This window comes from Artibeus jamaicensis, unplaced genomic scaffold, assembly GCF_021234435.1.
Source record: "Artibeus jamaicensis isolate MK-2021 breed Jamaican fruit bat unplaced genomic scaffold, CSHL_Jam_final scaffold_614, whole genome shotgun sequence".
In the NCBI taxonomy this organism is placed as follows: Eukaryota; Metazoa; Chordata; class Mammalia; order Chiroptera; family Phyllostomidae; genus Artibeus; species Artibeus jamaicensis.
Genome location: NW_026522050.1, coordinates 7,453,789 through 7,467,658, shown reverse-complemented (window position 1 = coordinate 7,467,658; position 13,870 = coordinate 7,453,789). Strand labels below are relative to the sequence as shown.

The 13,870-nt window shown below is 36.4% G+C and overlaps 1 protein-coding gene across 1 annotated transcript; it reads right to left on the bottom strand.

Annotated features, from left to right (window-relative positions):
- Positions 1-10,063: 10,063 nt before the first annotated feature.
- LOC119047946 (olfactory receptor 5F1-like) lies at positions 10,064-11,009 on the bottom strand. The gene is given in 2 exon segments (XM_037143428.2): positions 10,064-10,888; positions 10,890-11,009. Coding segments are annotated over 2 exon segments (945 nt in total).
- Positions 11,010-13,870: the final 2,861 nt, after the last annotated feature.

Genomic DNA, 13,870 nt, shown 5'->3' with positions numbered 1-13,870 from the left:
GTATTACAAATACAGTTTAGTCTAATTCATATAGGTGTGTGGATATTTTCCTCTCTAAAAGTTACAAAAAATAATAGGAATGTTAATGAGCTCATTCACATGTAGAAAAAAACAACTTCGTCTTTTAGTATATAATGGTATATAGAATGATTGAGGAGAGACGAGAATTAATGGATGCTTGGAGAATCTTTGAATTTATGATGTAATTGACCTTATACAACCTGGTTGCAGGCCCCTCAAATTGCTGGTGTGAATACCCACACTCCACTTACTTCTCTGCATATGCAATATATGTTCTTCTCTACCAGCCTACAACCAAGATGCAAACAAAGGATGCACATATTCCTGCTGTAGTCTTTCCCCGACTCTGAAAGGTATGAAATTTAACACAGATCCATTGTATATTTTTCAAGATCATGCTGTTTATTGTTCAACTTCATATTTCTTGCACTGTCTCCCAGAAGTTCCTCCTGTGCTCCAGAAAAGTAAAAATAGTGACCATTTCAAATAATCATATTACGACATATGTCATATCTTAGAGAGTTATTTTATATTGTTGAAACATGAACCAAATAAACATTCCTGTTACATAGGACACTATGAAATTAACATTATGTACCTGTCCAGTGCAGGAAAGCACAGCATCAAAACTTTGTGTACCTTTTTCCCGGTTTCTCATTCATGTAGACTAGTTTTTCTTTTTATAAGTGGTTCCCAGTGGGAGATTAAAATTAATAAGATTTCAATTTATAAATGAAATAAAATGAATGAATATTTGAAGTATCTATTGGTAAAAATGTGAGACTCTTTCTGAATAAATACCTGTTGCTGCCTTTTTATTATGTTTTCCTGGAAGAAAATTGAGTAACTGCAGAGACCAGATTATAGGGTTTAATTGTGCAGCCAATCCTCTGAGGGCAGAAACTCCCAGTCTCAAAATAAAATTAAATATAGTCACATGCAGTTGCATGGAATCAAACATTGCATCATAAAATTGTTCCTGATCTCTGTATACCTTAAAGTCACTTGCTGATGTAAAAGAAAATTAATTGGCTACATGCATTGCCTCTCTCTTTGTATTTTTGGCCTATTTCCAATGAGTCATAGCTCACTACTGGATTAATACTTTTTCCTTTCCCCAGGTATGTGTGGTTTGGGGGCAGCAATGCGGGATTAGTTTCTTCCTTTTACTCACTTTAAATTTCATTGCAACGTTGTTCTCGAGTGAAATTCATAAGAAGGATGAACTTACTAAAAGCATTGTACACTCTTTTAATTAATGGTATCCTGATCAAATAGAACAAGGAATACGGAAATTGAATGTCTTTTTTGGCTTAAAGAATTGTGTTGGCTTGTTGAAAGTATTGCCTATGATTCTTATGCTGGAAAGGAATGATACCATGACTTTGTGAGCCTAACTACACAATAAAACAGGGTTGAATACAACATACTTGGTGTCCATATGCTCAGAGTCTATTTGCAGAGTTAGCTCATAATGCACTGAGTTCTGTGATATACTTCTCCACTTAAATTTTCAATTAATTTTGTACATCAGTGTTTGAGGGAGGCATTACTAGTTTACACACTTTGCAGATGAAGAAAGCAAGTATTTCAAGCTATAAATGACTTCCCAGTGGACAAAGTCTTGAGAAGAAGAATGGACTTGAGCACATACTTTCACAGGAAGCTTTGCCATGGCTGGTGTGGCTCATTGGATTGAATGCTGGCCTGGGAACCCAGTGGTGACTGGATTGATTCCCTGTTGGGACACATGCTGAATTGTGGGCCAGTTGCCCTGTGGGTGATTCCCAAGAAGCTACCACATGTTGATGTTTCTCTCCCTCTCTTTGTTCCTCCTTATCCTTACTCTTCTCTCTAAAAACTAGTAAATAAAATCTTTGAAAAAAACAAACATCCCCCCAAGAAATTATGAATTCCCAGCTACCAACTTTTCCTGTCTAGTTTCATTTGATCAGTGTCTTAGATCGTATATATAGAATATGTGTAATATGTTTATACACACACGCGTAGGCCCAAACATATATGCATATATTCTGTATCTTTTCATAAATCCAATCTTCCAAGCATCAGAGCAGGTGGAGATTTTGTGCTTCTTAAGAAAGATCTGTAACATCATGAATGGTATTGGTTGGGAATGGTAAGGGCTTGGTAGGGGGTCGTTGTAGAGGGTGAAGGGATCAACAGTGATGGAATAAGACTTGACTTGGAATGATGAACACACTACAATAGACAGGTGATATGTTGTAGTACTGCACCTGAAACCTATATAATTTTATTAAACAATGCTACTCCAATTAATTCAATACAAATATTTGACATAAAGATTCCATCAGAATGCCATTAGAAATATCTCCTGAGTACATCTGTGCAAATTTCTTCTATTTATTTACTTATACTTTATTTACTTATTGTACTTTTCTTCTGATTATCCTATACATAATCAATGTATACTGATATTGGCATTCACAGAAAGTGCATAAGAAATAAACTCTAGTGTTCTGACGATTACAGTCTCCTGAGTGGGTATAAATATGCTATTGGATCAAAGGGAAATTACAGTTTATGATATATAAAGTATGTTCTGTATTTTCACATGTCCCTTACTGTTGTAGACAGCTCTGCCTGATTTTAGGAATTATATCTTTACCCCTCCTGGCTAAGGGCGAGAGAGGACCTTTGGAATGCCAGCCACAGGAGACAAATCTTGTCTCAGGTAGCAAAGGCTGCCTCAATTCCTCTCCCTGCCCCCAAAGCTTGGTGGGAAGTCAATGGCAGGTAAGACCCTTCACAGCAGGGGGCAACCTAAGCCAGACTGGATCACTTGGGAGGCCTTCACGGAAGGACTCGGGGGGAGGGCTGCAACAAAGAGCAATGGACTCCCCCCCCCCGCCGGCTTTGACAAAGCCTGAGTCCCCATGTTCTCCGGGAGAAGCTCTTCCTGGCTCTAATACCCTTAAACCTATGTACCTCATGGGGAGAGGTGCCTTGCCTTGCTAGAGCATGTCCTGGAGAAAAATCTGGCATCACAAAGACTTGCTGATAAATCTGTGAAATCTGCTCTGCTAAGAGTGCTTTCATTCATATGATAAGGGTCCGAGAGGAAATGAGTATGTCTCCCATATTTTCTGCAGCTCTCTTTGTAATGTTATCTACTGTTTGATCCTTGTTGCCCTGTATTTCTGTGTATTACAACCCAAGAAAAGGCTATGGAAGAGGCGGCCCGAGGCCTTTTTCTCCTGGAAGAAACTGGTCTCTGCTGGCCTTTGTCTCCCCTGAGAAACTGGACACAGCCCACTCCTCCATCCCCAAACAGATCCAGCATCTCTCAACCATATTTACTCACTCATGCATGTCCGTGGAACCTGGGAGACTCGCAAAAGAAGTCGCCCCCACACCTTATTCCACTATTACTGAAAGAATCTCTATGTACAATGGAGTCAGAGACCATAGTTTTTAATGAATTAAACATATTTGTTAATCAACTTACCTGATATAGATACTCATTCTCTTGTTCATTCAGATGTCCACATGTCTTGATCTTATTAGGCTTTAAGTTTGGTTTATAGGTTGTAATTAAAAAAAAATTAAAGTCCACAATGAGAAGTGTAGAATGAAACATGTAATTATATAATCAACTCAGTCCTATTAGTAGGACGTATTAATAATGACTTGTCATTTTCTTATTTATTTTTTTCACTTTTCAAATTATCTAATAAAATTTTAGAGCAGAAATGTTTGCAATTATTGACCAAGTTAATAAAATAGGGCCTGGCATATTACAAGCATTTAATAAATATTTGTGGGTAAGTAAATGAACAAATATATTTTATTTTTAAGTTTTATTTCAAAATATAAATTATATTTAAATGATATTTTAAATTTAAAAGCAAAAATCTTTCTCATTTAAAAAATTATATGGTTTATTATTCATCACTTCTTAGACTGCTAATATTTGCATGCATATTGCTTATTTAAAGATTGACATCAGGATGTTTATATTTTACTCTAATAATTTTATTCCAGTTAATAAAGCAAGCGCATGTAAGATATTGTAAATAAGAGTGTAGAGTAAATTTTTCTTTATTTTAAACACCAAATGAACAGTGACCAGAGGGTGGGATGATGGATTGTAGGGGAGAAAAGAGGAAGGGGCAAGCAACAGAACAGTAATAGTGTTCTCATGGGCACAGACAATGGTGGGGGGATTGACTGTGGGAGTGGGAAGGTAATTTAGGGGTGACAATGGAGGAAAACTGTAACTGAAAAACAATAAATGAATGAATAAAAAAGTAAGTAAATAAAATTCTTTATTTTATCACTTATTTTGCTAAAATAGACATATGGGTTTTTCACACTGAAGAAGAAAACATGTTCAGTAATCAATACCTATAATGTCTATTGCTTTCTCTTGAGATTCGATAAGAAATAACATACTTAAGGAGTATTCTGAGGCTGACTTATATATTTTCTCCAACAGAAAAAGTAAGAATTTGCCATTTTCAAAGGTCTTTGTTACACTCAAACAGCCATTTTCAAGCTTTTCCACCACGTGGCACACATGAGGTAATTACTAAGTTTCTGTGTCACACCAAAAATCTTACTGCTGTTCACAGAACATTCAGAGACACATGAAGAGATGCTCAATATAGTTAGCTATCAGAGAGATGCAAATTAAAACCACAATGAGATACCACTTTACACCAGTCAGGATGGCTATCATAAACAAAGCAACAAACAACAAATGTTGGAGAGGTTGTGGGGAAAAGGGGTCCTTAGTTCACTGTTGGTGGGAGTGAAGACTGGTACAACCATTATGGAAAACAGTATGGAATTTTCTCAGAAAAATAAAAATCGACCTGCCTTTTGACCCAGCAATTCCACTGCTAGGATTATATCCTAAGAATCCTAAAACATCAATATCAAAGAACCTATGCACCACAATGTTCATAGCAGCACAATTTACAATAGCCAAGAGTTGGAAGCAACCTAGGTGCCCGTCAGTAAATGAATGGATCAAAAAATTGTGGTACATATACACAATGGAATTCTATGCTGCAGAGAGAAAGAAGGAGCTACTACTCTTTGCAACAACATGGATGGAACTGGAAAGCATTATGCTGAGTGAAATAGGCCAGGTGCTGAAAGACAAATACCATATGATCTCACCTTTAACAGGAAGCTAAACAACAAAAGAAACAAGCAAGCAGAAAAAAAAAAACCAAAAAACAAAGACACTGAAATAGAGAACAAGGGGATAGTGACCAGAGGGGAGAGAGAAGGGAAGTTAAGGGGAAAAAGGGGGAGGAATTTGGAGGAACAAATAGGAAGGACACAGGGACGAGAACTAAGGGGGGTGGAAATGGGAGGGAGGTGGGGAGCAAGGGGCGGGGGAGGCTGGGATGGGAAAAATAGACAAAAAACTGTACTTGAAAAATAACTAAATAAAATTTAAATAAATAAATAAAAGGAATAGAATAATAAAAGCTAACCCATACTAGGTCCTTACTAAAAATATATATATATATATATATATATATATATATATATATATATATATTATTGCTGTTCTGAGAGAAAAATAAATATAATTTTGATTCATTTTTACTAGACAGCTAGTGTTGTGTTGGCTGTTGCCATTTTCCTTTCTTTATTTGATAATATAAAGGAAAATAGGCCAGTGTCCCTGACTCAATAGTCAGATACCACATGCTTTGAAATTCTTGTGGCCCACTGGTTGAAAATCACTGCACTAATATGGGGAGGAATCCTCATATCGTCATTACATAATCATCAAGTTTCTCTTTCAAGATAATCATTATTTATGGTACTTATCACTTTATTAATTATTTCTCCATATTCTCTTTCCATTTAGGTTAAAAAATTGCTGATAATTTTTGATAACCAGAATTATTGGGTATTCACTTTCAATGGAGTTTCTGTCTAATAAAATGGTAGACTTAGCATTACAATTTGTCAATTATCAAGTAAAATAAAGAATAGTGAATATTCATTTTTTATGTTTGGTCTTCTTCAGTTTAATGATTTAAGTTTATGATGAAGTTGCTTGAATGCCTTCCAAAAATTTATTATTGCAAATTATATATTTTCCCTATCTTCCTCTATGTCCGTAATGGAGCCAGGTAAAAGACACATTTCATTTGGAGGCTTAAAAGTAATTTCACTCACAATTTAACACTGAAAAAGTTTAGTGCTATTTAGTTTAAAACATGTAAAGGACAATGATGTCTAATTCACCCATTTTAGGTAACAATTCATTGGAGACTGTAGCCAGCAGAGCAAAGAAAAAACAAAAAAGCCAAAGAAAACTTTCAAAGTAGAAGGAATAAACTATGGAAAGAAGTGAAATGAAAAATTATAAGAATTAGTAATATAGTTTGCTTGGGCTGTGAAATGGAGGACTGATATTTAGTCCAAAAGTCAGTTGTATTTCTTTACATCACTGTAGAAAATGTTTATAATTCAAGTTTCTGATGTACCAGGTCTTCAGGAAAATCAATCTAGCAATAGATACTCATAACATATGGAGATTACAAAATATAATTAAAATATTTAAAATAAATAATTTTAATAGTGATAACATGCTTGTAAAGATGACTCAATATTTTAAAGATATTGTTTTATAAAATTGATCTACAAATAAAACACAATTGTAAACAAACTTTTATTAATGAACAAAACAAACAAATGAGTAAAATACAACCAGACACTTGGAAATAAGGAACAAACTGACAGGGGCCAGAGGGTTGGGGGAGAAGAACAACAGGGGAAAGAGGGGAAGGTCTACTCAAGCAACATGTATAAAGGACACACAGACGAGGACAAAGGATGGGGACTACTGAGGGAGGCCAGGGCAGGGCAGCAGAAAGCAAGAGGGGGAAAATTGGGATAACTATAACTGAAGAATTTTAAAAATAAATAAAAATTACAGAGTAACTGTAACACTTTTGTGGAATTGTTGGGCTATATGCCCTTGGGTCAGCTCTGACTCCTGTTGACCCTATGGATGAGTGGTGTCCATACTGTTCTGTCCTCAACAGCCCTGCTCAGTAAAAGGAGACTCATGCCTAGGTCTCCCTTGCTGGGCTCCAACCATGTCACTTTGGTCTTGTTTTTTTTCCCAGCTGCCTTCTATACCTTCCAGCACTCTTTTCTTCTTCTAAGAACCCTGCCTTCTCATGATGTGCCTGAACCAGGACAGCCTCAGTTGTGTCTATTTTGTCTTCGGGATATTTTAGGCATCATTGATCTAGGACCCACACCTCTTCTGTGGACCCAGGGTAAACATAGAGCTCTCCTCCAATGTCGTATTGCAAATGAATCCACTTTTTCTCACCAGCCTTTTTCAACGTACAACTTTCACATCCTATGTACCAATTGGGAGTTAAGAGGCTTACCAGAGAACAAAATTACCTAGCCCTTTCTGAAGAAATAGGTAAGAGTTACTAATGCCCTTCTGTGAAGGAAAGCTTAGTAATGAAGCAAGTCTGACACTGACTCATGAATAGAGTCTAGAGAGGTCTATACATTCATAAAAATTTAACATATTTATTAAGTGTCATTCAAGAAAACACATATGGGCATATGTTCAAAATTAAACAGTGGGTGAAAATAGGCTATCTTCATTCAGAAAAGGAAATGTGTCTACCTAATACAAGGAAAATAATAGTCTCATATGTGTCCTAAAAGGTTATTTATCTGTCACACTTACTGTATTGAAAAAAGAAGATAAATGTCTGACTCTAGCAAGTGTTGAAAGGGTATGAAACTGAGGACTTACGTGCTATTGTTGTTGACAGTATAATATAAACAAAAAATTGTGAAAACGGTTTGTTATATTTTAAAAATGAACATGTACATACACCTTATATGTAAGTGGCGCCACATCCAGAGTTATACTTGTATGAATCCTCTACCTGTTCAGTGAGTGACATGTAAGTTAACATTCCTATCGCCACTGGTCACAAGAGAAGGGAAAGGACAATTTAACCAGGATGTACTGAAGAGAAAGAATACCATACAAGTGTGAAATTAAATGGTGCAGGAATACACACGAACATGGTAGAATGTCCGAAACAATACTGAAGGAAAACAAGCAACAGAGAAGACACACTGTATGATATTACATTGATAATATAAAAACAGGTTTTCTAAAAGTACACTTATAGGAATAGAGCTGAATTCATTTTTAAAAGTAAAAGCTAGGGAATCACGAGAAACACAGAATATGGTTGTCACTTTGAAGGGAGAAGGGTGATGGGAGGGGTCCCTGAGGCTTTCATTATGGCAATGCCAGGCTTTGAGTGTTTTCTCTACAGGGGGAGGAGAGTTTACAAGTGCTCATTTGCTTTGTTCTCTAATTTACAAATTCATTTTATTTTAGAATAAACTGAAATTGTATATTTTCCATAATATAATAATGAAGATGTAAAGAGACAAAAAGACAGAACTTGAAAAAAGTTTTTGAACTTAGTGCTTGATTCTGAGTTACCCAAGACCACCATCAGGTTCAATGATCGATTGGACACACAAAAGTTGTATGTTTACATTGTATTTATGCTTATGGCTTATTACAGCTAAAGAACCAGATTAAAGTAACCCAGGAAAAAGTATGCAGGGCTGTGACCAGGAGAAACCAGGCCTGAGATTCCACCTGTCACCTCACAGCAGAATCACACAGGCAACACCTTAAGCTCCAGCTATGCTGTTTGGCAGCTCAGAGGAAGTGTCACCAACCAGAAATGCTTCACCAAGTTCTGGTGTTCAGTGTTTCACTGTGGGTAGGTATATAGATATGGAGGGCTCACATCAATGTCCATGGTTACCTAGTCTCCAGCTGCCCCAGCCTGATTTTCAACTGAGGCGGCTTAGTCCAAAGCTGCAGGGGTACAAAAACAGGCATTCACTATGACTCTCATTGTTAGCATATACTGTTCAGTGTGGGCCTAGGATACAAAGATGCCCTTATCAGGCAGGACATACCAAGCTGTCAGAGGTTTTCTCTTTGGTGCCAGTCAAGGATCAGTCCTGAAGACCTAAAAATATTCAAATTTGGGCCGACCAGGCTGAGTGACATGACCCTTTCCTGCACAGTGCCCGCTCAGGCAGATGTTTGAAGCAGGTCTCCAGCTACTAATAACATCATACTTTATTAGATATTTACTAGTTTCAATGCAGTTCTTGAATAGAGAGCTTTACACTTCTTTCATATGTTGCCTGACAGTTCCAACTTTGTGACATTCACAGGCTTTTAGTTAGTCTCTCTTTGTTCATGTTTAATTACTAAAGAAAATATGGACCAGAATGCATTTTAAAGGCTTACATTTCAAATTTTTCACTAATTTTAATAAGTAAATTTCTCAAAAATTGAATAAAACAGAACATTGATTGATATTTGCTTATTTAAGGAATGTGTTAATGTTAATCATTCAAGTAAAATAAAACACTAGAAGAATTAGAAAAACAAAAAGCTATTGAGACAGTGTAACACAAGGCAAAAATTTGACATTCCCAGGGGAGGGTTTAATAAATATTCTAAGGATCTAACTAGAGAAAAGTATTATAAAATGTCAACCAATATAATCATTAAGTCTCAATAGTTTTCAAATTAAGTCTGATATATGTGACATATAACAATATTGGCAAATCATAAATGGTGAATAATAATGCATTGGGGAAAAACATATCAATAACCATAAGTATTGCCAATGGCTAGTTTTGTATCAGATTTTGACTTTTGTTGCTAAATGTCTATAGTTTTCTTTTCCAAGGCAAGATATTACTACAAACAGACCTCATCTGGGGGGAAGCACTGAAGATACAGACTGGTTTGGGTAAGGGGCATGGTCGTATATAAGTTTGGTAATTTATAGTTGGGTAAATTTAAGGTAGTTTTTCTATACATATACATATAACTATTATACAATGTGATTACTTAAAAATCCTCTAATAAAGTACTGTAGCTTTGAATCAGCTTAGGAAATGCATTAAATAGTCTGAAAGGTTTAGAAAATTAACAGAACAATCACAGGAATGAAGAGGTCCTTTTCCTTGTAATTACATCCCATAAAGCTTTCTTTACATCCTTATTCCGGAGGCTGTAGATCAGAGGATTTAACATGGGGATCACCACTGTGTAGAAGACAGAAGCCACTTCGTCCTGACCCAGGGAGTAGCTGGAAGTAGGTCTCAGATAAGTATAGATGGCAGTGGAGTAGAACAGAGTTACAGCTGCCAGGTGAGAGGCACAGGTTGAGAAAGCTTTGTGCCGCCCCTCCCCAGAATGCATACGAAAGATGGAGAAGAGAATGTAGGAGTAGGAACCAAGGATAATTAGCAGACTCCCGACTATACTCACTCCAGCAAAAGTGGAAAAGATGCTTTCATTCAGGTGTGTGTCAGAGCATGAGAGCTTAAAGAGTGGAGGGCTGTCACAGAAGAAGTGGTGGATGACATTGGAAGCACAGAATGGCAGCCTGCTCACATAGCTTGTGTTCACCATGGAGTTCAGCAGTCCCGCTGTGAAAGCTCCTGCTGCCATTTTCAGGCAGACTGTCCTGGACATGACCACGGGGTAAAGCAGAGGGTTGCATATGGCCACATAACGGTCATAGGCCATCAGCCCAAAGAGGAGGCATTCAGTTGTGCCCAAGGCAATAAAGAAGTACATCTGCAGAAAGCAGCCAGCAAAGGAGATGGTTTTCTTCTCTGACAATAAATCCACCAGCATCTTTGGGGTGATGGTGGAGGAATAACACATGTCCACAAAGGACAGGTTAGCCAGGAAGAAATACATGGGTGTGTGAAGTCGGGAATCACTCCTGATTAAGAGGATCATCCCCAAATTCCCCCCAAACTGTCAGTGTGTAAATCACAGAAAAGAGCAAGAAGAGGAAAACCTGTAGCTCCAGTGTGTCTGCCAATCCCAGCAGGATGAACTCAGTCACCAAAGTGTAATTTGTTCTGGTCATGTATTACAAATAGAGTTTACTTCAATTCATAGAGTTGTGTAGATATTTTCCTCTCTAAAAGTTACAAAAATAATGGAATGTCAATGAGGTTATTAACACATGGGAAAAACAACTGCCTCCATTAATGTATCATAGGATATAGAATGATTGAAGATAGAGGAGAATTGGGGTATGCATGGAGAAGCCTTTGAATTTATGATGCACTTGACCTTATACAACCTGGTTGAAGGCCCCTCAAAGTACTGGTGTCAGTCCCCACACTCCACTTACTTCTATGAAAATGCAATATTGCTGTTCTCCACCAGCCTACATCCAAGATGCAAATGCTGCACATATTCCAGCTGTAGTCTTTCCCAGACTCTGAAAGGTATGAAATTTAACACAGATCCATTGTATATGTCTCAAGACCATGGTGTTTATTGTTCAACTTCATATTTCTTGCACTGTCTCCCAGACGTTCCTCATGTACCCCAAGAAGCAAAAATAGTGACCATTTCAAATAACCATATTATGACATATATCATATTTTAGAGAGTTATTTTATAGTATTTAAACATCAACCAAATAAACATTCCTGATACATAGGACACTATGAAATTAACATCATGTACCTGTCCAGTGCAGGAAAGCACAGCATCAAAACTTTGTGTACTTTTTTCCCAGTTTCTTGTTCATGTAGACTAGTTTTTCTTTTTATAAGTGGTTCCCAGTTGGAGATTAAAATTAATAAAATTTCACTTTATAAATAAAATAAAATGCATGAATATTTGAAGTACCTATTGGTAAAAATCTGAGACTTCTTCTGCATAAATACAGGTTACTGTCCTTTCATTATGTTTTCCTGGAAGAAAATTGAGTAACCAGGGAAACCAGATTATAGGGTTTATTAGTGCAGTCAATCCTCAGAGGGCAGAAACTCCCAGTCTCGAAATAAAATAAAATATAGTCACATGCAGTTGCATGGAATCAAACATTGCATCATGAAATTGTCCCTGATCTCTGCATAACTTAAAGTCATTTGCTGATGTAAAAGAAAATTAATTGGCTATATGCATTGCCTCTCTCTTTGTATTTTTGGCCTGTTTCCAATGGGTCATAGCTCACTACTGGATTATTATTTTTCTCTTTCCAAGTATGTGTTTTTTGGGGGCAGCCACAGGAGGATAGCTCCTTTCTTTGATTCACTTTAAATTTCATTGCAAAGTTGTTCTCCAGTGAAATTAATAAGAAGGATGAACTTACCAAAAGCATTGTACACTCTTTTAATTAATGGTACCCTGATCAAATAGAACAAGGAATACAGAAATTGAATGTCTTTTTTGATTAAATAGTTGTGTTGGCTTGTTGAAAGTATTGTCTGTGATTCTTATGCTAGAAGGGGATGATAGCAGGACTCTGTGGGCCTAACTACACAGTAAAACAGGGTTGAGTACAACACACTTGGTGTCCATATGCTCAGAGTCTATTTGCAGAGGTAGCTCATAATGCACTGAGTTCTGTGATATACTTCTCCACTTAAATTTTCAATTAATTTTGTATATCAGTCTTTGAGGGAGGCATTATTAGTTTACACACTTTGCAGATGAAGAAAGCAAGTATTTTAAGGTATAAATGACTTTTCAGTGGACAAAGTCTTAAGAAGGAGAAAAATGGACTTGACCACATACTTTAACAAGAAACTTTGTCCCGGCTGGTGTGGTTCATTGGATTGAAACCTGGCCTGGGAACCCAAGGGTTGCAGGATCTATTCTGAGTTGGGACACATGCTGAACTGTGGGCCAGTTACCCTGTGGGTGATTTGCAAGAGGCTACTACATGTTAATTTTTCTCTCCCTCTGGTGGTTCCTCCTTAACCCTACCCTTCTTTCTAAAAACTAGTAAATAAAATCTTTGATAAAAACAAGCAAAAAAAAACTTCCAGAAATTATGAATTCCCAGCTACCGACTTTTCCTGTCTAGTTTCATTTGATCAGTGTCTTAGATTGTATGTATAGAATATGTGTAACATATTTATACACACATGCATATGCCCAAACATATATGTATATATTCTGTATTTGTTCGTAAATCCAATCTTCCAAGCATCAGAGCAGGTGGATATTTTATGCTTCCTAAGAAAGATCTATAACATCATGAATATTATACGTTAGGGATGTTAGAGGGTTGGTAGCATGTGGTTGTAGAGGGTGAAGGAATAAACAGTGATGAAAGAAGACTTGACTTGGGATGATGAACATACTCAATATACAGGTGATATATTGTAGTACTGCACCTGAAACCTATAAAATTTTATTAAATAATGCTACTCCAATTAATTCAATACAAATATTTGACATAAAGATTCCATCAGAATGCCATTAGAAATGTCTCCTGAGTACATCTGTGCAAATTTCTTCTATTTATTTACTTATACTTTATTTACTTATAGTACTTTTCTCTGATTATCCTATACATCATCAAGGTATACAGATATTGACGTTCACAGAAAATGCATAAGAAATAAACTCTAGTATTCTGACAATTATGGTCTCTTGAGTGGGTATAAATATGCTATTGGATCAAAGGGAAATTACAGTTTATGATACATAAAGTGTGTTCTGTATTTTCACATGTCCCTTACTCCACTATTACCAAAAGAATCTCTATGTAAAGTGCAGTCAGAGAGCCTAGTTTTAAATGAATTAGACATATTTGTTAATCAGCTTACCTGACATAGATACTCATTCTCTTGTTCATTCAGATTTTCACATGTCTTGATCTTATTTGGCTTTAAGTTTGGTTTATAGTCTGTAATTTTTAAAAAATTTAAATGCCACAATGAGAAGTGTAGAATGAAACATGTAATTATAAAATCAACTCAA